The following is a 25,199-nucleotide window of genomic DNA, read 5'->3' as shown; positions in this document are numbered from 1 at the left end:
ACCACCACAACAAAAAATCCCCAAACCACAGGCATCATTAAATTCTACACCCAATCTGTTAAGACATCATGCTAAAGCATCTTCAAAATATGCCCACAGTCTGGTCATTACTTATTATCTCCATCGTTTGCTTCCTGGTTCAGGCAGTATCATCTCTAGAAAATGTCAATCACCTCCTTACAGGTTTTCCTCCTTTACCTGGCCCTGCTGTAGCCTATTCTCAACACAGCATTCAGAGAGGATGCCTGAAATACAGACCTGATATCTGTTATGTTTAAATCCCTGCACTGGCTCCCCAGGTTACTTAGAGGAAAAGTCAAGGCCTCTTGCACCTGGATTCTCAGAACTCCCTGACCTGTTTTAACACACTGCACTCTAGTTACACTGTTCTTCTAGACATTCTGTCCACATTCCGCCTCTAGGTGTTTATTCTAGCTGCACTCCATGCCAGAACGCTCTTGACCAACTTCCTAGTCTCTGCTCACATCTCACCTGCTCAGTGAGCAATGCCCTGGCTCCCTTCCAACCTGCCCCGTCTCTACCACTCCTGACCCTTTACTCTTGATACATCAGCCTGACATCCTATTGTGTCTTCCTTGCATTGGCAGAATTTTTTTTTCTCCCTGTTTTACTTAATGGTGAACCCTAACATCTACACCAATGACTGGGGCTGCTCAACTAAGACATGCTTTTCTCAACACTGAGTTATCCTACATACCCTGGAGTGTAGCTTCCACATTTCAGCTTAACTGAACATGCTACTCTTGCACAACTTCAGGAAATGCAAAAAGTCAAAAAGTTTCATTGGTTTAAAAAACACATTTGCTACAATGACAAAACTTCAAGGGATACGAACTAATGTTCATTAAAGTTAAGATTTGGCCCAAGTTCCTTTTGTGCAGTTGCCAGAAACTATTATGAGAGATGAGAGAGATGGCTAAACTCCTCACTTGTGGTAAATAGCAGCTCCTGTCAACACCATGGAGTAGTCGTTCGTCCACTTGGATGTGTACCCCCACCGCTCCTTAGAGTTATCCCAGAAATGGCTGCGTGCAGGGTACCCCACAATCCTCTCTGGGAAGCTCTGCCACACTGTGAAGGCAAAATCCACCTGCAGGCAGAACACAAGCCAAATAAGCAATCAACAGTGTTAACAAATGTCAACAAAACATTACCTTCCCCCTGCTAATTCATGATGCAAAAGCCCGGGACTGTTTTGAAACATTAATTCCATGTATTCATCAGCAAATTAAACTGACTGCTTGACATTTCGCCCCATAATTATGCACATTTTAATGTTTTCTGTTAAAGATATTTCAGATTAGTGTGGAAATGAAAGAAAAAAAAAGTTTGCTGATATGTCTTTTGGAAATATGCTCTGTTCAAGCAAAAAAAAAATAAAAGCAGTTATTCCCTCTGTGCCCCCAAAAGGTACATGTGACTATTGATTCAGAAGAGGCAGAGACACATCTGTTTTTTAAATGAGAGCAGACTTCCTGTGTGCATCCAGAGTGAATATATAGCATACATCTTTACCAGCAGATATCAAAGCCAAAGTCACTGAAATTAAAATAAAGAGAAAAGATGTTTTTTAAAAAGCACAAGTCTTAACACAAAGACAGAGTAGATCACCCTAAAGAAAGAATAATTCAGGCTTCTCAGGTTCGAAGATGCACAGTGTGAGGAAACTCAAGAAAAGCACCCACAGTGAAATAACTAAGAGTAAGTAGGAAGGGAAGCCACAAGATGGTTTAAAGAAAAGGTAGCTGAAGGCTTTCCCGGATTTGTGAGAACCAAAAACAGGTCCTTCTGAACCTGCTATCAACTAGCCCTGGGAGTTAGCAAATAAATGCTCTGTTTTCAAGTGCATAAGCTCCCTTCCGACTTTCTATGATCATTTGGTGAATCAAAAATAAAGACAAGCAAGATAAAATATAATCGATCATATAATGCTCATAATGGTGTAGTGCTTATAATGTGATAAGCCTGCTTCTAGGTGCTTATACATTTTCACTCGGTTCATCCTCAACCTGTGAGGTATGTGCTTTTATAATTTTTAATTTCCAGAAAAGAAAACTAATATATATGAAGGTTAAGTGATTTACCTGAGCTAGTAAGTGGTGGCCAAGAGTCCAACCCAGGCAATCTGGTTTCAAATTCAGTGTGTACTGTATTCTAACCTCTCTTTAGCTTTCTTGCTATAGTATTGGAATCAATTTATGTCTTATAAGGGTTACAATTTACAAGCTTTGCCCTATGCCTTCTTGATAAGCAATGCAAATGGAAATTTAATTGATTCTGCAAATAATTCAAGTCCCAGGACTGTCATGGTAGCTGAGGGATTGAGCGACATTGCCAAGTCCTGCCATCAAGGAAGTTCAAAAGAACAGCAAGTGACCGTTCACCAGAGCCAAAAGGTGAAAACAACCCCAATTCCATCCATTGCAGAATGTGACCATGAAATAGACTCATCAAGCAAGTGCTGATATGTGCTCTAGCATGGAGACTCAGAAACACTATACTATGAAGCCAGACAAAACCCACCACGCATCACAAGATTCCATGCACAGAAAATGTCCAGAATAGGCAAATCCCCAGAGATCGAAGACAGAACAGGAGTTGCCAAAGGCAGGGAATATTGCTTGATGGCTACAGGGTTTCCATTGTGGGTAATAAAAATGTTCTCAAAGATGGAGGTTATCATGACTGCCCAACATTGTGAATGAATGAAATTGTACAGAATTATATACTTGGTTAATTTTACGTTTTTTAAAAATGTAAAATAAATAAATCAATAAAATAAAAAGATGGAGCAAATAGGCCTTGATCAACATTTCCCAAGCTTTTTTTTTTTTTTTTTGCCATGTTTTTGTATCACATATTCAATTCATTAGGAAATATTTTTCTTCAAGTTGACTTTTTTTTTTTTAATTATTATACTTATCTTAGGTAAAAGTACCAGTAAAATTCTGGGATTGATTATTAGATATGTTATTGTCTAACAAACATTAAATTAAAAACAATTGTTTAAATAAGATATACTTGTAATGAATCATGAAAAAATTATTCTCTATTTTATGTACACAAACCATCTTTTTGAAACACAGGCCTGGGTGATTTTTAAAGATCCTTTTATCTCCAAATTCTTAAGGCTTCCAAGTCATTCTTTTGGTAAACAGCCATAAATTCTGTGTGAAACTCTAGTTTGGTGTCTGTGATGGTTGACTTTATGCACTAACTTGACTGCACCAAGAAGAACCTGGAGAAAAGATCACTTCTGGGCATGTCTGCAAGATTCACATTCCAATCAATGGACTCCATGAAGTAGATCATGCTCCCAACCTGCCTGGGCAGCATTCAAAGGGCAGGGGGCGGGGAACGACACAACACAAAGCTGGAGGAATGAGGAATTCACTTTTTTTCCTTCCTGCCTGCTTGTTTCTGCTTGGACATCACCTCCTACTACCCTTGCTCTGGGACTTAATCATTGGCTGCTGTGATTCTCACAGGTCTCCCTATATCCCCAGTTTACAGATGGCAGATTGTGGACATTTCATCCTCCATAATCCTTCATGCAACTCCTCATAATAAATCTCCACTGGCTCTGTTTCTGTGGAAAACTCTAATACACTCCCTATCTCAAGATAAAAAGATTTAATATGACTTGTTCCCCAGAAACATACTTTGGGGGGAGTTGGGGGAGGAGGGTGGTATAACATACATTAAGAAAACTTGGTGGGGAATGGAACATCTCAAAGTAAAAACACAGCAGGGAGTGGACAGCATTTGCCAGGAGACTGAAATTAGGTCATGATAACCTATACATGGTCACTGGCGTCCAATACTAATGGCGCCAACTGATGGGCCAGTATATTCAGCTAGCTGCCTGTTGTCAAAGAATCCGCCTGGCTGTCAGCACTCTTCGGGGTTTTCCATTATTCTTTGAAAAGGAAACACATGCACGGGCAGCTACTATAGAACCCAATGGGGTGTTTTCATCACATGAATTTCTTACTCTCTCAAAGCTGTTTCAAGTCATTTCAAAGGAACTCAAAAGTAAATTCAGATAAAACTATGATTCTTGTGATAGCACTGCTTTCATGGAGATCATTAACACATCAAAGAAGGCAGAGGTCAGCTTAAGGCCTGTTCTCTTAAAAATCAACATCTGTTTTCTTTTGAGGATTTGCAGCAACCCAGATAAATGTAAATAACTATAAACCAACTATATCTAATACCCTTTATAAGATGCTGTTTAAAACTCTATCGTTAATGCTACAGAGAGACATTTACACAGGCTAAGAACCCTTAGAGAGGAAATAAACTGAATCAACATCTATTCACCTAAAAAAAGAGAAAGGAGAAATCCTTGCCCACGACCATTTTAGGCAACATAACCACTTCACTGATGAGCGGCCAAAAGCAAACCAGACTGCCAGCCTCTTAAATTTACATATCATTTTCAACCCACGTTGACTTCTAATTACTTCACATACAACACATGTTCCTCCCAGCATGCACTGAGTGGTTGGAATTGCTATTCTTTGAAAGGAAATTCACCAGTACAAAGATGCATCACAACAGCTGAAAGTTATTTCTCCACAGGTCATGGAAAACCAAACCCTAGGGTGAGACTAATTGCCTAGTGCCCAGGGGAAGAGATAAGAGGAGTCCAAACTCCAGGTCACAGGAGGATGACTCAGGTAGTAGTCTTAACTATTGTTCCTCCATGACAATGTGCTGTTTTCCTTGTTCGCCCTCTGAGATGTACTGCCCGCTCTTCCTGCTCTGCTCTAGGCCTTGGGATGTTGGGTCCCCAGGGATGGTACCACTTGGTCCTCCTTGCTGGCTGGTGTCTGCTTAGGTCAGGTTAATGGGAAACACCAGCAAGAAAATGGAGATGGGACCAGAAAGAAGTCAGGTGTCTCCTCCCTTTGGCACCAAGGTTCTGGCAGCAGCCATGTCTCTTCCATGAACAGAAAGCTTGTAGGGAGGCTTCTCCTTTCTAGTTCTGTCTTTCAGGCACTATCCTTTTCCTTCAGGCCTAGGGGTAGGAACTGCTTCCCCATCTTGCAGGAACCTCCCCACCCACCCCTCCCTGAGTGATCCCAAATTCTTCCACTTGAATCATCTGATTTAAATTCTGCTTACTGCCAGGACTTTGATAGATACAGGCAGGAACTGTGTAACCAAAGTACCTGGCATCGAGACCAGAACAAAGAAATCTCCCAATAAATACTTGTTGAATGAATGTGCTTCTGGGATGCCAGCTTCCCTTGCAGGAAGCAGCAGAAAAATGCAGGCTGGCGTGTCCCCTAGGTTGTATTTCATAGCTCTCTTTCCCTTTGAATTTTAAGCATCTCTTCTCCCGGCAACCCTTGCTCCTGCCACTCCACACAGGCACAATCGGCCATGTGTTCCTCCTTTAATCCGCGCAGCGCTCATTCCCTCAGCCATTCATTCAACAAGTATTTATAGAGCTTTGACTACATAGAAAGCATTTGAACAAGGTGAGGTCCAGGACATTGTATCCTGGGGTTATTTAGGTTGCCCTTGTACATAACGTCTGTTCAACTCCATTTCATGGAAATTGGAAGAGGCCCTGGAATTTCAAGAAAGAGAACTGAGTTGGGCAGCCTAGGTCAACACCAAGGCCCGTGGTCTGAGCCAGAGTGGGGTCCAGGAGAGTGTGTGCTGATCAGTGCTAATGCTTAACTAGAAAGGAAAATGCAAATGAGTAAGAGAGGAAGAAGAAAGGGAGGGGGGATGATAAATAGTTAAGTCTTCATGCAGTTCCAACAGCTACCATAAATGGGATGTTTCTGATATACTACATTTTTATACAGTTGTCTTTGATCTCAACTATGGCTTCAAGTAAGGCATCAGAGATCAATACTCATTCGAGTTGTAAAAAATTGGTTTTCCATCACATCTGTCTTCTACTCCACATGCATTTTTTTTTTTTTTTTTTGTGGGACTGGGGGCAATCTTATTTTTGGTCAAGTATCTGAATGCCTAAATTAGCAGGGGTCTCCATCTCAGCCTTAAAGTGGAAAAAAAAAATGAACATTTTAGGTCGAGACAGGAAAACTGCCTTTGGAACCCAGAACAGCAATCTCTAACAGGCACTGCACAGGGATTGGGATAAGTGGGGAAGGCTGGCTGCCTCACTCTGAACTGCGCAGTCTCAAGATAATGTATAAGAGAACCCCCTCCTATTGGGAGCACTCGCCTGCCCCCAACTGTGCTGTTTTAAGAACAAAAAGGAAGGACAGACTGGAGGGGAGAGGTGAAGCACAGTCATGCAAATGAGGAGCCAATTAGCAGAGAAAACAAAAGAAGAAATGCCCTCATCCCGGTGCCAGGTGGGGCAAGGTGCTGGGTTAATTAAAACCAAGTTGGCTGGAAGTTTTGAAAAATGTTTTCAACTTCCACCACAGCAAAGGCAAGAGAAAGGCTGGCATTTGGGACGTGGGGCACTGGCCTGAAGAGGTCCCGGCCACTCAGGCCTGGATCTTACCTCGGTCGTGGAAAGCACAGTGTCCTCGTCAAGGCTGAGCACAGCATCTGTGATGATGTTGTCATAGGGCAGAAACCGGCTGCTCATCACCTGCAGAGTAGAATGCAGGCAGAGGGAGGGGAGGAGGGAAAAAGAGAGGTGACATTAGAGCCCTGTGTTCAGGAAAATCCCCTCTTCCTCACTTCCGTAAAGATGCCCCACTACCTGGTCACCCCTCAACCGGAACAGACTTCTGCTCCCTTTTGTTCAACAACTACTGGGCACCTTCAGTGTACCAGGCACCTCCCTGGTCAAAAGGAGGACAAAGATAAATAAGATATGTGCCTTGTCTTTGAGGAACTCATAGTCTGTAGAGAGCAAGAATCATTTGACTAGTTTTAGCTCAAATTGAAAAATGCTAGGAGACCAGAGGACGGAGCAGCCAGCTGCCTGAAAGAGCAGATGCAGGCAGGACCTTGAGAGGCAGGAAATCACCAGGTGCAGAGGGCAATGGGTGGTACAGATAGGAGGCTGTGCAGATGCAAAGGGACCAGTGTCCAGAGGGCAGGAAGGAGTGAAGGAGAGGCATGGGATGCGTACCCCCAGGGCACCAGGCCAGATCACAGGTCTGCAAATATTTACAAATTCAACTATATGTTTATTGTAGCACAGAGTATAAAGACTATATAGACATTTTGATTGTAACTACACCAATCTAAGGTAGTAATAAAAGTAATTTACAAATCATTTCATTAAAATAAAAAGTTGACTTAAAGAAAAATTTTTAGTAAGTAAAATAGCACATGTAGTTTACAGGTTAAGGAAAATGGTGCAAACAGTATATGAATAAATTCTGGGGAACTGCAGAGTAAGGCATGGTGAGATCTGTGTGTGTGTGTGTGTGTGTGTTGTTGGGGCTTTGAGAATGCGGGGATCAGCTGGAACATGGAGGCTGGAGAGGCCACTGTGACAGTCACAGCTCACCTTTGTGTGGAATACACCACCCAAGAACTAGTATTTTTTGAATATTATGTATGTGTCAGGAAATGTTCTGAGTCCTTTATAAACATTATCTGATTTCATCTTTATTACAACCCACTTTATAGGGGAGGAAACTGGGGAGCAAGAAGGTAAAGTGTTTTGCCCAAGATGCACCCGGGTTTTGCCCTGGGAGCCGTGGCTGTGAGCATTTCAGCCTCTGTGCTGTAACTGCGTTGGGTCTGGAAAGAGCCTCCAAGTGAGCGTGGGAACAGATGCGGTGCCTGCACCTTCACTACTGCCCCCTGGAAGTTATGGTAATGGCTATGTCGGCCCCTGTGAATTCACACTTGCCATCCACTGTGAAGCACAAAGCCCAGAGACTGAAGTAGCTCAACTCTGGAGACCAAGGGACAGGGGAACAGGAGACACCTAAGTGGCTGCCAAGGCACACTCTCCACAAATTGGAACTCCCCAGAGAAGGCCCAGCTATGCTGGCCTGGAGAAGCCAGCTTGACTGCAGGACTTGTCTCTGGTGCGGGCTCTGGGCCTGCAAATCAGGGGCATCGTCAGGCATTAAAGACTGGTAGCAGGGTTGGGGTTGTGGCTCAGTGGTACAGTGCCTGAGGCACTGGGTTCGATTCTCAGCACCGCATGTAAATAAAGAAATAAAATAAAAGGTCCACCAACAACTAAAAAATATTTTTTTAAAAAAAGGACTGGCAGGAGCCAAGCTAACCCATCTCTGAAGGCTCAAGGAACAAAGCTGCAGTGTGAATGGCTTCAGGGGCTGCTCCTACACATTTGTCAACTGAGTCAGGCTTTCTTTTCCAAAACATCTTTCTCAGGCTTTCAAAATAAAATAAAACACAAAGCGATAAGCAACCTCATACGCTCGGCACTCAGAAATCTCAGCCTGAAGCAGTTCTCCTGATCCTGTTTACATGTCCACTGAGTAAGGCAGGACCCATTAGCTGCCAGCTTAGCACTGCCCTGACCTTTCCCTTGTTAGGCCTGCAGGGGAAACTGCAAAGACAAGGCCCATAAATTCAAAACAGAATTTTGCAGCCAAAGCAGCATACACACATCGATTTTCAATTCAAGGCAAGATCTGGAGATTTTAAATGGAGAATAAGGAGGTCCTGGAATTCTTCCCTGTCATTTGCCCAACTGCTTGCTGGTTTTGAAGGATCTGTTTTCTCTTTTCTGAACCTGCTTCATTAACTGGTCGTGAGCCCATCAGCCAGCCACTTTCAAGTCTAGTGGAGAAACAGGGGCTTTCTTTTAAATACTTTGCCTCGGTCACCTTCCTGAATGGGTTAGCAGAAGAGGAACCAAGGAATGTACAAAGTTAATCAAGAGTGAACTGGGTTTTCCCTGTGAGTTCACCTGAAAAGTATTTCACCACATGAGAGACCCACTCTTTCCAAATTAACAAATAGCACTAGGTAATGACCAAGATTCAGGAAGCTTACTGTCTAGTATGACAGATAAGAAATACACACAAATAATTCCACAAAGCTCGGTAGTACTGGTTGAGCATTTATTATGTGTGCACACTCGTATGCATAGCAGAACCCCTTTGATCCTTTTAGTTACTGTATTAGTTAGGTATTATGAGGGCTTCCACTTACTGAAGGAAGAATTAAGGCATAGAGATTGAGGCACTGAGAAGTAACTCAATTTAGGTCACACATAAGTCTGGTTCCAGAGCCTAGGGCAAATTAGGACGTGATGATGCCTCCCAGAAGAACAGTTGACAGCTACTGAACTCCGGGTGTGTGTATAATAGGTACTGGGCTAAGCACCCGATCTATAGTATCTCATTTAATCCTTGAGTAGGTCTATGTTGTAGCTCAGACTCCCTAAAATACACAGCCTGAAGCAAGGCTTCAATGCAAAGACTTCTTCCCTAGGAGGGGCAATCGCAGGACACTGAGAGAAAGAGAAAAGACATACACGCCATGGGGCCCACTAGACAGTGGCTGAAGTAGAAGCTGAGACTGAACAAACTGCCAGGAGCCCAGACAGAGATATGGCTGGGAGAATCCGAGGTATCTCCTGAAAGATACGATAACGCCCATGGGAAAGGTCCTATTGTCATCATCACCATTTTACAAGTAAAGCAGTTAGAAGGTTTTATTTTCACCAAGAGTGAAAATATATATAAAGTCAGAACGTGCTATATCACCCGCAGGAGTCAGAACAGCTCCCAGTCACCAAGACTGGACACTGTCTGAAACAGAAACATATGGACCCAGAAAGAGATATGTTCCCAGGGCAGGATACAAACCAGAGCCCAAAGTTCAAAGTGGCCTGCACACCTCTGAGCACTGGCCAGGGCTTCAGGCACTGTCCCTGGACCACTGCTGTTGCTATGACAGACTGCTTTCCGGGGGAGACGGATATAAGTGGTTGGAGGCAAAGGGGTTTTGTGTGCAGGTCCCTTTGTGAAACCATGCCTGTGTGAGATGGATTGACAGGTAGAAAGACTGATGCCGGAGCATGTGGCTAGTCCAATGCCACCTCCTCTCCTAAATGCTCACCAAGAAGCTCTCTGATAACCATGTGGCTTGACTCCAGCCCCGTGAATGTTAACTGCATTTGTATGGTTCCCCATGGTGTTCCAAGCCTAGTACACAGTACCCAGCACACAGTAGGCATCCATCATAAATGGGAACTGAATAGATCCTGTCCGGGTGACCACTGCAACTCTCTATGCATTATGTTGAGTCATATGAAGCTGTCACTTTGAGGAGGTGGATGAGAATTTCAAATGGTTTGACCTATAAGTTGATATTTTGTTTTTCTGGCTCAGGGGTGTTTTACCTAGTGTGAGCTTGTCTCTCATGATCTGATCTCTTGGGCACTGATAGTCAGTCTCTTAGATGACACTGCTTTACCCACTTAATTTCATTTAGTAGCAACTGATTTCTTCACAAATGGGAAAATCTGTAAGAAAGCAACAAGCAGAAGCTGGAGAGATGAGCTCCCCACTGGCTGCCAACAGTGGAAGACGTTTCCAGGAGTAGGAGCTGGTGATCAGGGCTAAGGATGTAGGGGAATGTTGACAAATAGAAGTTGAGGACAGCAGTCAAGTTTTATGGCAAATGGCAAGAGAGGAAGTAAAGGGAGGGACACAGCCGTCAACGGTGTCTGTAGGGAAAAGCACCAGGCATGGTCAGGTGACACCTGGTACCAAGTGTCAATTTTATACATTAACAAATGCAGTACCCGAAGGGCCATAGATGATCACAAGAGCATTCAGCTGGGTAGAGTGGACTAGAAAACTGAAGCAGGGGGCAGAGAGGCAGCCCCAGCAAGAGTCTTTAGATAGAGGCACCTAAACAAAATTAGGGTGAAAATGTCCTTTTTTAGATAACGGCAAGGAAGAACTACTTTTCTGAAAGACTCAGTTCCTTTAGACTCCTAACTAAGTAAACCCCATGTATTACCACCATCCTTAAGATCTGTGGGAAGGTTACTATTGTCAGGCCCTGAATTCATGTAATCCTAATAGCAACCCTATGGGATATGCATTATTATTTCTACTTTGTCAAGGAGGAAAATGGAAGCTCTAAGAACTTAAATATATATAGGTCAAAAGCTATTAAAGTTTTGGGATTAAGACCCAGGTTTGCTGATTCCAAAGCTGATGGTTGTTAAAGCTAAGGATATTCTGAGACTAGTGCAGTTTTAAAAAGCATAATCCACAGAGTTCTTGTGGGCCAGAGGGAGACTTCCAGGGTCAGCACACGAGACTTCCATGGTGGCTGCACGTGAGGAACTTGAGGCCTACCTTGCTCTCTCCTTCAATGACAATGACAGGCACAGCAGTGGCAGGCCAGCGGTGTTTGGCTGGTAGGGGCTTGTCACAATTCCACAGAACTATGATCTGAAAGAAACAGACCATTAGACAGCTGGTTTCAGTATATCTAACACAGGTCTCTGACCCAAAGGCTCTTCTGGTGGACAGACAGAGCCACAGGGAAGCTGGAGAGTCCAGTTAGGCAGAAGGGACGACACCAAACTGAAATCCAAAGTGAGACGGCTCCCACCCAACTCTCAGAATCTCATCATTTCAACCACCAGAGAGAGGGACAGAAAAAAACAACCTAAAAAAATAAGTCTGGGGGCTAGGAGAAAAGAAGTAATTTCAAGGTTACTGGAGCTTAATAAAGTAGTTTCCTAAATTCTGATATCTTATGATGATGAGTGGGATCAACTCTGATCAAGTTAAATAAAAATGTATACTAAACATCTGAACATCTGCTGTACACTTGCACCACGCCAGGCAATGTGGGAGAAATAAAAGAATTCAAGATAGAACTAGGATGAGCTCATGTTTGGAGTCTCCAGAATGATTGCTGATTTTTATGTGACTTTATAATTTTCAATAAAGGCATTGAGTTCAAAAACATGCGTGCTTCAACATGATTTGATTCTTTCCACATTTATAAACCTTCTTACATATACTAATTCACAAATTAGAAAAACCACTGATAAGAGTATAAGTGCAATACTGACTTGAAAAATGCTCTTATCATGGACATAATTTTCTGCTCCCAATTTTATAGTCAAGGCTGTAAAAGAAAAGTTGGTGCCTTCTGACCCCAACAATTTGTTTCTTCTATTGAATTTTAGGGTTCTGGGTGCTCCAGGGAACTTTCTGATGTTACTTTATCATCTTGATACTTAAAAACAAGATAACATGCTTATACATAGAAATGGGTATGTGTGTGTTTGAATGTGTGTGTAAATCTATAATAATGCAAAGGTCTTTCTGTAACTCACCCCTACCTGTGCCAGATTTTACTTCCAAGAACCTTTGGGTTATGAAAATAGAGTAATGGGGCTTGGCACATGAAAAGAGAGTAAAAGGATCTGATGCTACATGAGCTCCGAACCAAGTGCCTAACAGCTGAGAGCCAGGAGGAGTCTCTGATCTGCTGAGCTCAAGAGCGCAGGTGCACTTACCTGGGCACAGTACTGAGACTTGGCTGCAGCCACGAGAAGCTTCAACACTGGCTGGGACTGAGAGACCAGGGGGGTCACCGCATGGATGACTGCAGTGAATTTGGAGGGGGGCTTTAAACCTGCAAAGGAAAGCCAAGAGGAGCCTAATAGAGCACTGATGAACAAGACTGAGAAAATGACTCCTTCTTGCTACACTGCTTCACCTCAGAGCTCATGTTCCCTTCTAGCATATTTTTCCTTTGCCTCTTATGTCCTGACAGAACAGAAACAAGGTGACAAGCTGCTACTTAACTACTGCCTCAGTCTCGAGACCTCAGTACATTACAGATGAATGCCCATCTCCATCTTCCTCTGGTACCCCCTCCCTCCCTTGGGGATGCTTCTTGCATCTGTCTTCAGTTTCTTAGTAGACAATGTCTAAACACACACACACACACACACGCACACACCACTCATGCTCTCAAGCGAGCGTCTCCTCCAGTTTACTTATATCTCAATAGGGATTTACATATGTGTGCCCTCTCTCCCAAGGGTGCTTGCATGTTCTTAATTATGCAACTGAGAATTTTTGCCTGATTAATGGTATTTCAAATATTAACGAGCAAGTGGGAAAGGTTAAAAGAACAGATCCAGAACCTGCCTGTCTAGGCTTGCATCTAAGTTCTACCACTCAGTGGTGGGACCTTGGAAAATGACTTAACCCTCTGTGTTCCCAGAGCTATGAAATGGGACTACGAGTGACAGCACCAAACTTCGGGTAACCGTGAGGATTCAATAAGTTAATGCACGTGAAGCAATTAGAATAGGACTTAGAAATAATATGTGCTCAATACGAGTTAGTTGTTATCCCCACTGCCCCTACCACTAGCATCATTATTTTGGAAAGGAAGCTCCCAAGAATCTTTTCTCTCTGTAGCAGTAACATGGCTGAGACCAAAAGTATGTGATGCTGACTTCTACACACTGCATGCTCTGAAGCCCTAGGTAGAGAAGAATCATAAATATGCAACACAACCACTACCACCAAAGAGAAAGCAGAGAGGCGGCTTCTCCCGGCGAGTCTTCCCATAAGAACCCACTAAAATGTTAGAACTAGGTTAAGAACCTTTTTAAAACTTCATTAGTTTGGAGTCACTAATTTGGCACTTTGGTAGCTTAAATGAGAACAAGAGAGCACAGGGACACTGGAGTAAAGCTTTGATATTGAAGGGATCAAGGTTAGAATCAGACTATACATGTTAAAGGATTATGTGAAGGTCTTGTAGAGAAAATGATATCATCTGATGATCACTTTACTCATGTGGTAGAAAGAAGCTGTCAGTCCCACTACCTAGGTACACGTTCAAGAAAGAAAATAAATATGATCAAGGAACTGCATTTTTAACAATGGAAACAAGTTCTGGTTTTAGATTTTCCTATAATAATTTAAGAAGCATACTTGACAAACTTCTAATGTGCTAATTCAGTGAAGACCACAAAACCTCATTAGAAATTACATGGAAATTCTAAACTGCTGCCTTCATTGGACAGTTATTAAATTCTAAATGTATTGCTCAATCTGGACAGTTCCCTGAATTTGATATGGTCCTCATAACATGTTTGGTTTGGATTCAAGAGTTCTGTGCCACTCACTGATGGGTACTTCAGGCCATGGATTTCTTTATGTTTATATTAACAGTTTGATGTTAAACATGTAAGTTAAAAATGGTGAGATTGTTTGGAAAATAAAAGCATAGAGTGAAAACTCTTGAGTCTTTTTGCCACAGCAACCTGCAAAATGCTCTATTATCTTAGGGGTTCTCCAGTTTGGAACTGTAACTAAAGGGAAACATCCAAGGCTCCAGTACCATGAAAGCCACCGGGGCTCCAACCGCGTAATGTCTATGGCAATAAGAGTGGCCTATTGTGGAGCTTTCCCCCGTCCTCTCCCTTTCCCCACTGTGATTAGATTACACGCTGCTTGAGAGCAGAGACGGTATTTTATTTGACCTTTTATTCCATGCACTTAGCATTGCATTAGCATAGCACATAAGAGGAGCACCATAAATGTTAAAAGAATCAATAAATGTGCCCTTGTCATATATTCCTAGTTATTTCTCTCTTACCTTTATTAATTCAGTTTTTATTTGGTATAGATGGAGATTGTGGGAAAAAATTAGGAAGGGCTCTTCTAACTCCAATTTATGTATGAAGAGACCTAAATTTATAGCTAACTCATTGTTACATTCAAAATGATCCATAATTTGGGGATCTCGTATTTCAGTAAGAAATAACTCTATTAAATATAAAGAGTAGCTTCTCAGATGAGAAAGGGTTCAGTGTTCTACTATATTTATAATTCTTGACCTTGATATGCCACTTATCCAGGGCTCGGAAGGCAGTCTGTAATGCAGGCTGTTGGGAAGACCCCACTATAGAACAGAAGAATCAAGGGGCTGTAGTTCTGGGTCACACCTTGAGGGTAAGCAAAGGCAGCTGTCGGGAAGGAATGCACTTACCTAAATTAGCATAGTAGTAAGGAAAATCTCCCAGATAAGATGAATACTGTGGTAGTACGAACAGTCCTCCAGGATGTTTGTTCCATATTAAACTGTTACGTGATATGTGCTTGAATATTCTGTCCTGAATAATCTAAAAAACAAAAACATTGCACATGGTGAGGACAAGAGCCTGATATTTGGTCACAATCTTTTTCATCCAAATTTGAGGGATGATGGCATTCGAAGTATTGACCCCACTGCAATTCTCATTGATAAAAACGTCTGTAAGACAAAGAGAAGTGGCAGGCAATGGATAATAGTGGGAGAAAGAGATGAATTATGGCTCCGCAAATGTCCTAATTAAACTTCGGTTTAACCACCAATTCCATTTTGTCTTTCTATGGATGGGACAATGCTCATTTTGATATACAGTCAACCTATTCTTGATGGTAGGGCATCTAGCATGGATCCAGAACCATGTCAGCAAGATCTGTTCTCAGTGCACACAGATGTCAATGTGGACCATAGAGAGACTGGACTGAAAGCAAATGGAAGGCAAGACACCTTCTCTAGTTTGCTGAGATTTGGATCAGTTCCCTTCATTCGGGAGGTAGATATATTTGCTTGTCATATTTCATTTTCCTTCCAAAGTCAATTGTAGAACTTTGGGTACTGATGAGCAGAAATTTTCCAAATTCGCAACGTCTAAAAGTAGCAAATTAACTATCGTTCAAAACATCCTATATAGTAGGACAAGCAACATGACATATGAAGACTGATAATAGTCAAGCTAGTTCATTAGTTTTTTTGGATTTGGGGACCTTGCGGATCATTAAATTCTACATTTAGAGTCAAATGTTTTTCAATCCCAAATCATTTGTGAGTCGAATGTGATCAGTCCACTTCAGGACTTTCAAACTCTTATAATTATACCATCCAATCCTTAAGATAGGATTTGGCAAATAATGAACTTGATACAGAATTTTATGTTTCCAGGATTTTTTGTTTGTTTGTTGTACCTAGAAATCCTGGGACTGGAGGTATAGTTTCAGTGGGAGAGTGTGGGCCTAGTATGCATGAGGCCCTCAGTTTAAACCCCAGCACTAACATAAATAAATTAATATGTAAACATAAAAACAGAATAAAATCCCAACTTAAGTCTTAGGAGAGATAGAGGATCTACATCACCATTTTCCAGATGTCTATTTAATGTAATGTGACTTTAGGCACAAATCATTTTAAATGGAGTTTTATTATTTGCTAAGTTATTAACATCTTTGTCTCATCCCACATGGTGACTCAACAAGTAATAAGATGGGCTACATTTATCTTTACAAACTTTATCATATTTATTTTCCTAATGAGAGAGATGGAATGAAGCAGGGAGGAAATTTAAAGGAGTGCAAATAACTTGGTTCAATGATTTCTGCTCTTTATCTTTCAGATCAAAACTGCTAATTTCATATGGCTGGGTAGAGGTTTCTGAATTGGTGGAGATTTTAGGAACCTAGCTAAAATACTGATGTTTATTCCCCATAGTACAAGAGGGGTGGGTTATAATGCTGTTTTCTTAGTATTAATTGTGAGAAAACTGTCATGGATGTGAAGGGTTTTCACATGGTTAGCAACTTCACTCTGCACCACACTTATTACATTTTTTCATTATTTATATCTTCCAAATTCACACCATCTAACTTATTTTCCTTTGTAGTTTTTCATTTAGATCCTGGGTTGTTTGTTTGCTTGTTTGTTTTGTTCGGCTTTCCAGTGTGTGGTCACTTAGAGTAGTTTGGATATTAAGATACAGAATGAATCGTCAACAGATAGCATTGTAAATCCAACCAACACTCAGAAGACACGAAACTCAGAGACGTCAGAGATGCATCTTCTCTCCAGGTCCCTGGGTGGTACGCTTTTCATTGTCATTATCTCTTTGGTTCGGTATCACAAAAGTTTCATCTTTTCAACTTCTAGGACATGATAATCAGTTATAGTACTCTTTTGAAATACTAATAAGCATTTTATACTCTTTTCAAATGGATCCAGACAAGAAAATACCAGTACAGGTATGAGAGCAATAGCAAATGTTGAATTTAACCTTGGCCAAGCAATTTGCCACCTTTTCTTCTCACTTTCCTCATTTGTAATAAAACAATCAAGTATCACATTAATTATAACAACCCCTCAGGATTTAAGAATAGCTGCCTAAGTGCTTATACTTAAGACTTGATTTTTGCCATCAAAAGGAATTCTTGTCCCTGTGTTCATTTTCTAGGTATAGTTTTTTTTTCTATTTGTGCACAGCTATAATAGCTATTATCTGTATGGATATTTCCCATAGTATATTCATGGTTTACTTATCCTAAATGACCAACAATAGGGCAATTTTTCCATGCAAAGCAATGAACATATCTATGAGTGCATTTTTTTCTCCATATTTAGGACTGATTCATTAGGAATTCAGTAAAGGGTATGAATGCTATCAAGGCCAATCATGTGTACTGACAAGCATATTTCTAAAAGGTTTATATCAACTTGACTTGGCAGAAGTTTGAAAGAGTATGGATCTCACTTCGTCAAATAGAAAGATCATTTTCCCTCTCCTAATATCCCGTTCTCCCTATCACTACACCGGACAGCTCCCGGAATCCTTCCATGGCACCTAGTGTTTATGCTTTATTGTTGTAAAAGACTTCAAATTTGAACACTTCTTTGGCTATAAAGAAAATCAATAGCCGTATACACACAAACACACACACATAATAGAAGTATATTTTTGTTATGGTCCAAAATGGCACCCTCAATAAAGATAATAATTCTTTTTTTTAAATTGCAATAAAGATAACATTTCTTATAAATTTAAATGGAAGAAAGACAGGCTCCTTATTTTTCTTTTTCATGTGCCATCTTCCATTTCAAAATAAAAGACAATTGGTTATAGGTTATAGTCATTCTATGTGGCCCTGATTTGATCTTTTAACCAAAGCAATGTTGCCAAATATACGGTGCCACCATACACCACCTTACTGATATAGAAAGATCAACAGTGCATATGGTTTGTCTATGCATAATCTGATAACTGAAATAGGGAAAACCTCATAAATCTCCCATAAACAGTGCTTTCCAAATTACCATTAGCTGTTTTCAAATATCATTATAACCTCATGCACTTTTCTTTTGCTCATCTTGATTCTGACTGAGCACCTATGGTTGAATCGTCAGTGCCAGGTAATTGGGCAATGTTCTTTCTGACAAATAACAGATTCCATGAAGGAATACTGTCTTTGTAGTAATTTACCATTGGCCCTAACGTTACTTCTCAATGTGCACAAAATATACATAGCTCCAAAAAGCTTAGCACTGATTAAACAGCTCCTTAATTCTAAGAGACAGGACAAGAAAATTTCACTCAGACTGGAAAAACCAACAGAATTCCACATATGACAGAGTACTTCACAATGAAATATTCTAGTGCCTTGACCCTGGATTTGGAGAGAAGAATATGGTCTTCAATTGTGTCTGAGCATCACATATAATTCTAAGGCTCATATTCTCCAAAGATGCACTAATTCCATTTTCATGGCCTGGAATTCAGTAAGGAAGAAGTCCTGGGAGTTCAAGTCCAAACATAACATCCTGAGCCAAGAATCCTCACATCTCTGCTGCCTAAAGTTAACTTTGATTATTCCCATGCCTGAGGAGCTCTAGCACTGATCAATTGACTTATAGCATCCAAAGCATGCATTTTTTATATACAATACTTAAATCATTCTTATTAACACATTGGCTTTGTTTATTTATGTGAGTGTGTGGGGATGTCATTCTGCTACTTTCCCTGCCTTTCTATTTATCCTGAATTCTGGGGGTAATTGAAGTTCTGAATTAAGATGGGAAGGTGAGTGGTTTCTCTATGTAATTTGGTAGACAGGTCAAATCATTACAATCCAATCTTGGAGCAATATAAAGAGATTTGACAGCCGCTATAAATCTGAATGAAGTATGTGATTTTTAAAGTTTTAAAAAATAAGTGTGTTGCTGAAAGCTGCACAGCTTAAATTCAAAGGAAGAAGCCCTTCTGGGCTTAGAGATGAAAACGGCTGGACTTTTATGTTGTTTTCAGATGAAAAGAACACATCCAACTGTTATTAAAGGATAAGGGAGCATTAACTTCAGAGACAAGGAAACAGATCCACCAAAGACCAAATTCTAAAGAAATATAACAAATGAGCCACCATCTTTCAAATGGCAAATTAGTAAAGTGTGTGTGTGTGTGTGTGTGTGTGTGTGTGTGTGTGTGTGTGTGCTTTAAAGCTGACTGGAACATAGCAAGAGAGGGTCTTTCCCAGAAAGCCTCTGAGGGTTTAGACTGAAACAATTTTTTTTGTAGAGTAATTTGGCAAAATAAACTGAGCCTTTGAAACGCTTAGACACTTTGGTCCAGTAATCTTACTTTAGGGACCCCATCCTAAAGAAATAGAGATGTAATTGAAAACACATGCAGAAAGTCAGTGCTTGATAAAGACAGTTACCTATTAAAAAATAAATAATTAGAAACAATATCCATAGTAAACAATAGCAGACTGGTTAAGTAAATAGGTTTACCCTAGGGTGGCATGTTAGGGTGAAACAAATGTGACCTGGGCATATTAAAGGTCGACACTAACAGGGCAGAATACAAAGGCAAGAAACACAACCAAAGATGCATAAAAGTGGTGTGTGAAAACACCAAGGAAAGAACAACTTAAGAAATGCACTGGGAAAACTAGACAAAAATTTATTAATTAAAAAGATAAAGGAAGGGGCTGAGGATATAGCTCATTGGTAGAGCGCTTGCCTTATAAGCACAAGGCCCTGGGTTCAATCCCCAGCACTGCAAAAAAAAAAAAAAAGAGAGAGAAAGGAAAGAAAAATGTTAGGTTTTCTAAAAGATAGTACATAAAAGCAAACTGGATTAAATAGTTAATTAGTTAAAGGTAAACAATTAACCATAAATGAATTAGAAAAATATCTTTGTGTGTGTGTGTACACACATACGAAATAAATCTGGCATTGTGCTGCACACCTGTAATACCTGCTACTGACGAGGCTGTGATAGGAAGATCAAGAGTTTGAGGCCCAAATGGGCAACATAATGAGATTCGTCTCTAAATAAATACTTACATATCTATGCACAAAAGAAAGAAAACTATAGGTCGAAATACCCATTCTAAAAAGTAGCAAATGGAGAAGGTACAGATGAAAATATTATCTAATCATAAGCAAAAGAGAAAAGCAAGCCATAAACTGGGGGAAACATGTACAACAGAAGAAACAAAGTGTTAATTAATATTAATGAGCTCTTAAAAATTGAGGACTGGAGATGTAGCTCTGTGGTAGAGTGGTTGCCTATCACATTCCAGGCCTTGGGTTCCCCAAGGTATGTGGGACAGTTATAGCAAAAATTAATAAGGAAAAATGTAACAACATCATGGCAATTTTTTTCTTTGTGAGTTACTTGAGCAATAAATAAATGAAGTCTTTTTTTTTGACTAATATCCTCAGAAATAGAAATTAAGGAAATGATTTATTATTTTAAAAGATATAATGTCCATTATTAACAAAAGGGGGGAAAACACAATAATAAAAATAAGCCAGAGGGAGTTTAAATCAGTGAAGTTCTACTGCAGGAAAACTGACAAGTCACATTAGAAATCTTAACATCTGGCATATTCTCTGAACCAGGATATGGAATTAAAGGGATTTATCCAAAGTATGTGATCTTGACTTTGTGCAACCATTTAGCTTTGAGGTTGTTTGTTTTGATGATGGGTATAATGATGAAAAACCAGAGACAATTATAATGTACCCAAATTGGGAATTAATTTTTAAACTTAAGTGATATCAGGTCATGTGCTATGGTGCATGCCTATAATCTCAGCACCTGAGGACACTGTGACAGGAGGATCACAAGTTCAAGACCAGCCTAGATAACTTAGCAGGACCCCATCTCCAAAGGAAAAAAGAAAAAAGAAAAAGGGCTGGTGATGTAGCCAGTGGTAGGGTGTCCCTGAGTTCAATCCCACATACCAACCCCTGCAAATATATTAGATGATATTATGAATGAAATATTAGACGGTCATCATAATAATTTTGAAAAATAATTAAATAATTAAAAATTGAATGACATGAGAAAATATTAATGATATGTCATTATGCAGAAAAAAACAGGTTATAATCCAAGTGTAGACAGACACTGTTTTAAATAAAAAATCACAACAAATTGAAATGTGTATAAAAATGCTAATGTATATGTGTTCATGGGAATCTATAGTATACTGATAGTAGTTTTATATATTTTTTAAACGCTTCAAAGATTTTCTACTGCTTTCTAAAATAAACACATGCTTTCTTTGATAAATGCATTATCCACTCCAAAAGGAAAAAAAAGAAAGGTAACATCCATCTTTGTTAAAGAAGGGTCTAGGAAGGATTTTGGATGGACAACAGGACTGAAGAAAAAGGAAGACTCTGTTAAATATTCAAATCTGCTGCTATGAACAGAAATGAAAACTCCATTTTAACTAAGGAGAGTATTTATGGAGGAATAAGAAAATTTCCTTGCAATAAGGAAGCACCTGGCAGCCACCATGTCCCAGCTGCCTTCCTGGGGATGAGACCGGATCCCGAACGACCCTTTTCACCTACTTCCAGCATGAAAACAAGGTACACCATGCATGAGCGGACACTGGGGGCAGCTTGTCTCAGGGTGGCAGCAGGAGCTGCAGTAAAGCTGGGGGCGGACAAATGTCCAGCGCACCATGACCAGGACTGACTGCAACACACGCGATGGTAAGAAAACTGTCATGTGGACCAAACAGCGTGACTTGGTTTCCTTGGTGTAACTCAGACTTCTCAGTGTATGCTCCAAACTGCATTAGCTCCTGGAGTAATTAAAAGGCAGTATTTCCAAAGAAAATATTTCCAAAGTATGGTGATATATGTCCCCAAGCCCTTCTGTGAACACCTCAGTGTCACCTTAGTGCTGCAGCTCCCTAGGGGATCTCCACCCTCCCTCCTACAAGCCTATAACTCATGAGCATGCAGTTTCCTAAATCTTTTCTTAGCTCTTTGCATGGCTCAGGTGTAGCCTCAGGCCACTGCTCTCTGCTCTACTCCAAAGCTTTTTATCATCTGCATGCTTCCCTTTCCTCCCCCCCACCCCACTGCCTTAAAAAAAAAAAAAAAAAACCACAACATGAAGATGGGCATCCATCTACCTAAAAGATTTTTGGCTTTCATAAAGTTTAACACCTTCTGCACCAGATGGGTGCAATCCTGATTTTCTTCTTAATATACCCTTGCAATATAGGTGCTGGTAGATTTGTCCTGAGAATTAATTTTGCTGTCTCAGTGCCATCAGAGACTCTGGTGCCCAGTAAACCACTTGTATTTTTAGAGTTATAGAGGATTTTCCTTTACTTGGTCACAATGTTTTTTTCTAAATGGGCTCCAAAAATAGGTCTTCAAAGGATGCCATTGAGTGTAAATGACAGGAAGAAGTCATTACCCACATATCCCTGAAATGATGTAAGACAGAGTTAATCTCAGAGTCAAGGAGCATAATTTCTCCCCCTGTTGCTTTTGCTCTTGGCGTTTGTCAGGGATGAGGGTGTTTGCGTGAGCAAGGAAAGTAGATCAAAGAAAGGTCACTGACATATCCAAGTATAGAAAATTTGGCTTTGCCCCTTTAACCAACCACACACCACCAATAGCAAAATATAAGTGAATAAAGAACTATTATTCAAGATCAAGAGCCAAGCAGTCTCACTTACCTCTAGTGTAGTTAATACAATCTTCTCAACTGAAGAAAAATAAGCCTCCCACAAGAATTGTGTCTGCTGTCTAAGTGCTAGGATTTTATCCTGATGAATAGACCTGATTGTAGAAGGAATCTGTAACGTAAGGTGAACACACAGCAATTAGAATCGTAAAACAAAGAGATGCATTTGATCAAAACAACCAACTGGGTTACATTTTAATTGTTCCCGGCATTCAACTTCTAGCACACAGATCTAGTAAAATCAGCAACCCTCGAGTAGAAATGTGCCCAAGAAAAGACAGCTATAAGCAGCACTTCAGGGAATCAGCCTCAAAGGCTTTTAATGCATGGAAGTTAGTATGTTCCTAAGATTCAGGAGCTGCTTATCAGTTGCTTAGGGTGTTCCTATGGTCACCATTGCTATTTCTTCCTCTTGGAGTCCCAGAAATCCCCGACCTGCACGTAGACAACCAAATTGTACAGAGGAGAAGCTAAAGGCCTTGGGGAAAGAGCCCTAAGCACTGGTAAGATTTGTCACCTGTAAATATCTACAAAAGAATTTTTTAGAGAATGTTTCTGAGTCTCCCCATCCAACTTGAAATGAGGTTAGTCCCTTCTAAGTACCCAACCTTGCTCCCTCCCTTTTTGATCCTTTGTACTCTCTAACTCTGTCTGGCTCCAGTCCATATTCCAAAATGACTGGTGCTCTCGAACACCATATACATTTAGCCATACACTACTCTACCAAGTCACACAAACTTGAAGGAAGGTCCCATGTCCTGTCCATACTGCTGCACATTGTAAGGCTAGGAGAGTAGCTTTTATGTAGTAATTATTTAACACATAAGAGCTGAACTGAACATCACTTCCTGAAGTCACCACAGGGGTATCACTGTTTTCAATAGCAGTATTGCTTAGTGGTGAAGCACAGGGGGACAGAAGTCAAACAGACCAATGGGGAACTCTGGATTCTATCATTTACTAGCTGTGCTTCCTTGGACAAGTTAGGTAGTCTTTCAAAGGGTAAATAGGGTAAACTAACATCATAAAGTTGTAATGAACTATGTAAGTGCTTAGCAGAGTGCTAAAACATGGGAAGATTAATCCATACAGCTTATTGCTACTATTATCATTTGACATCAGGGTGATGCTATTCTAAGCTGGACCATTGATTCTCTCAGTTAGCCAAGTGCTTAATATCTATATGTGAACCTGCTTGGGTTTATCTACAAAGTACTTCCTGTGTTTCTGGCAAGTTTTCTGGACTCACTTCCTATTTTCACCTATAGTTCAAAGTCTATTTCACTTATGGAGTCTATGTTCTTAGGGGAGATTCCTTGTGATTAGCAACTGCCCTTTTGTGCTCACCTCTTTCTGCATGCTTGCCTCCCTAATGCATGACTAATCAGACAGACATGGGAGCCTGGGCTGAGGAGGAATGCTCTGTTAGCACATTAATAGGAAAGTTACCCATGACATTTGACTAAACCTATAACTGAGTTCCCAAAAGAGGAGAAGAAAGTGGTAGCACACTGTTTGATTCAAGATTCTCCTTAAGAGAAGCAATGAAAGAACAGAAGGCAAAACACACTTGCTCTGGCAATGTCCAAAACTAGACACTAAATCTGTACCCCAAAGGGTGTATCCGAATTCATAACACTGAAAAAATATGGGACAGCGGATAAAGAAGCAGCACTGGCAGGTAAACAGCCTTCAAAGTTCAAGGTCAAGTGGAAATAAAAAATCCTAGGAGGAGGTAAAGACCATTCATATCATGAATCCTTGGTAAGTCAAAGAAAATTTATTTTTATTTACTCATGGAAAATTGCCTAGATCGCCAAAGGAAAATTAGAAAGATAATTATCTTATTCAATTTTCATAATTGTGCCCTCTTCTAAATGTCAATGGCATTTTCTGAGTCATATAGGTTAGCATCTTGGTGAGGAACCAATCCATTGGAAAGATGCCTAAAGGTGTCGTTGCCAGGTGGTCTCCAGAAAATTGAGCCTGCTGTGGTTCTGAAATGAGAGGAGTCACACAGATCCCCTCACAAAAGGACCTCCCCTCTCTTACATAGTCACAGCTTCATCTTCCTGCCCTGGTGCATGTATCCTATCAGTTTGTGCCTGTGATACACCTGTTTGACAGCGCTCTGCAAAGGGCTCTGGAAGACAATTCCAATTGATTAAAAAGACAGAGTTCCAAGTTTTAATGGCATTTGGCTATTGGTTATTAATCTGCCTGTCCTAAGAGACAGGTATGGGAATGTGATAAATTAATTCCAATTTGGCCGAATTGTTTTGGAACTTGAAGAACTCAATGAAGTCTTAATAAAAGGTCATGTATGGTAACAAAACTAATAGAATCTACCAAAATAGATATAGGAAAGCCACAGTAAGCTCCCTCAATGACAGGATGACAAGAATATATGCAAATAAAAACATCCGAGCTGTTCTAAAACAGGAAA

General features: G+C 40.5%; 1 protein-coding gene across 1 annotated transcript in view; it reads right to left on the bottom strand.

Moving 5' to 3' along the window:
* Positions 1–25,199, bottom strand: part of Ext1 (exostosin glycosyltransferase 1) — a 262,925-nt gene that overhangs the window by 5,015 nt on the left and 232,711 nt on the right. The window contains exons 4-9 of the mRNA XM_047547298.1: positions 22,746–22,865; positions 14,953–15,085; positions 12,455–12,573; positions 11,277–11,372; positions 6,521–6,610; positions 951–1,111 (exon numbers count right to left, since the gene is read on the bottom strand). Of these exons, the coding sequence (XP_047403254.1) occupies positions 951–1,111; positions 6,521–6,610; positions 11,277–11,372; positions 12,455–12,573; positions 14,953–15,085; positions 22,746–22,865 (719 nt within the window). The remainder of the gene's footprint in view (positions 1–950; positions 1,112–6,520; positions 6,611–11,276; positions 11,373–12,454; positions 12,574–14,952; positions 15,086–22,745; positions 22,866–25,199) is intronic.

Source organism: Sciurus carolinensis, chromosome 1 (assembly GCF_902686445.1).
Source record: "Sciurus carolinensis chromosome 1, mSciCar1.2, whole genome shotgun sequence".
NCBI lineage: Eukaryota > Metazoa > Chordata > Mammalia > Rodentia > Sciuridae > Sciurus > Sciurus carolinensis.
This window is presented reverse-complemented; position numbering and strand designations above follow the sequence as displayed.